This window comes from Athene cunicularia (genome assembly GCF_003259725.1).
Source record: "Athene cunicularia isolate RWA chromosome 19 unlocalized genomic scaffold, athCun1 chr19_part1, whole genome shotgun sequence".
NCBI classification, from domain to species: domain Eukaryota; kingdom Metazoa; phylum Chordata; class Aves; order Strigiformes; family Strigidae; genus Athene; species Athene cunicularia.
Window position 1 is genome coordinate 3,519,182 of NW_020799124.1, and position 1,649 is coordinate 3,520,830.

The 1,649-nt window shown below is 40.7% G+C and overlaps 1 protein-coding gene across 3 annotated transcripts in view; it reads right to left on the reverse strand.

Moving 5' to 3' along the window:
• Positions 1–248: 248 nt before the first annotated feature.
• Positions 249–1,649, reverse strand: part of DHX40 (DEAH-box helicase 40) — a 14,695-nt gene continuing 13,294 nt past the window's right edge. For 2 of the 3 annotated variants that reach the window (XM_026861670.1, XM_026861668.1), the window contains exon 17: positions 249–1,071. In XM_026861670.1, the coding sequence (XP_026717471.1) occupies positions 932–1,071 (140 nt within the window). In that variant the 3' untranslated portion in view covers positions 249–931. The remainder of the gene's footprint in view (positions 1,072–1,649) is intronic. The other variant, XM_026861669.1, reaches the window with a different exon arrangement.

Sequence of the window (1,649 nt, forward strand, 5' to 3'; positions counted from 1 at the left end):
AAACTTTATGAAGACAAAGCATCACAGCTCTTTGCTCTGTTATATACTCGGGTAAGGAAAAAAAGCTAGTATTTCCTTGTGTATTCTCTCTACAAGTTTGAAACATTCTCCAGACTGAAATCCATACATTTGAAAAATAACAGCCACCAAACTCAGAAAAAAAAAAAAGCCCACGAGGCAGCAGGCCTGCTGATGGACTGCAGGATGTAACCTGGCCGAGTACTAGACTGACTGCTGGGTTGGGGTGGTTTTTGCCAAATGGAAGACGAACAGTGCTAAGTCATCCCTGACAAAAATGATGCATTGCTAGCAGCAATGTGAAAACATTTACAAAATACTTTGCATACAAAAACATCTTCTCCCAGAAACATCACTGTACATGGTACAGCACAACACCGAGTAGGAACAACACTGCAACAGAGAACACAGGCGGCGAACGTCCTTTTGAATTTAGATCCTGACGGTTCCATCAATAAAGGAGCGCTTCCTACGCATTATCCTGAGTAGTGCAGGAACACGAAGACTGTACAGCCACAATCATACAAAGTAAAATGGATAAAAAGAGACAGTTTCACTTCTTTAAAAAACAACCTTTAAGAAAATGTTATTAATAACGGCACCGAGACCACTGAGACCACTTTAAGTCAACTCGATGCCACAGAATTGGCACCACTGTCAGTATCGTGTCTTCATCCACATTTGAGGCCACTAAATTGTTGCCAGCGACACGTAGCAACGAAATTCAGCTTGGTAACTTTTCCTTGCTGGATGCAGCAAAGGAAGACTGCGTTTGTATGCTTCGGCACTCAAACTAACCACAAAGCAGAAGTTTTCTTTCATTCCAGTTACTCATTTTGCATTATGCAAACACACCCAGAACAACTACATCAAACTGCCTTTCCTCACAGTGGGAGTAGAGCAGTCGTGACTATTACCCTATCTCTTTCACTGGGCCACTTAAACCCTGTGCTCTTTGCTTCTTTCTCTCCAGATAGCGAGCTCGGGCATCCAGTATTGATTGATCATCGTTCCTTCTCTCCATCTTCTTTGCAGAGTTGTCTGTGACTCCTTCTGGGGGGAAAAAAAGAGAGAGAGAAATATACTCTTTTGTGTCAAAAAAACCCTCAGCATTACAATTTCTCCTGTTAGTAAAATACACAAAAACCCCCAACACAATCCCTAATGTTTTTCAAGTCCCAGTCAGCCATTTGAATGACTTCCAGAGAGGACAGACTGTACCACAGCGGGGAGGAAAAAAAATAAAAAATTTTAAAAAAAAAAAATCATGCCTTAACTCCCATGTCAATATTTGCAGCTGGGCTCATCTTGTCCCCAAATGTGTATCTTGCTTTTTATCGTAACAGACACATCTTGTGTTCTGTGCACCCATTTCTTCTCTAAATTACACATCTCAAACTCAGGTTTAGGCAGGAGAGGGATAGCACTGGGAGCAGGAAAAAAAAAAAAGCTTAGAATAAACTATAAATTTCCAGAGGTAGGAGGAAGAGGGAGGATAACATACAGAGACGCCATTACAAATGCACATTCTCAAGCTGAGACCTCGGGCGTGCTTCTCCCAGAAGGAAAGGAAAGCAGGAAATATTTTTCAGTTTAAACAAAATTTAAAATAATAAAATTTAAAAAAAATT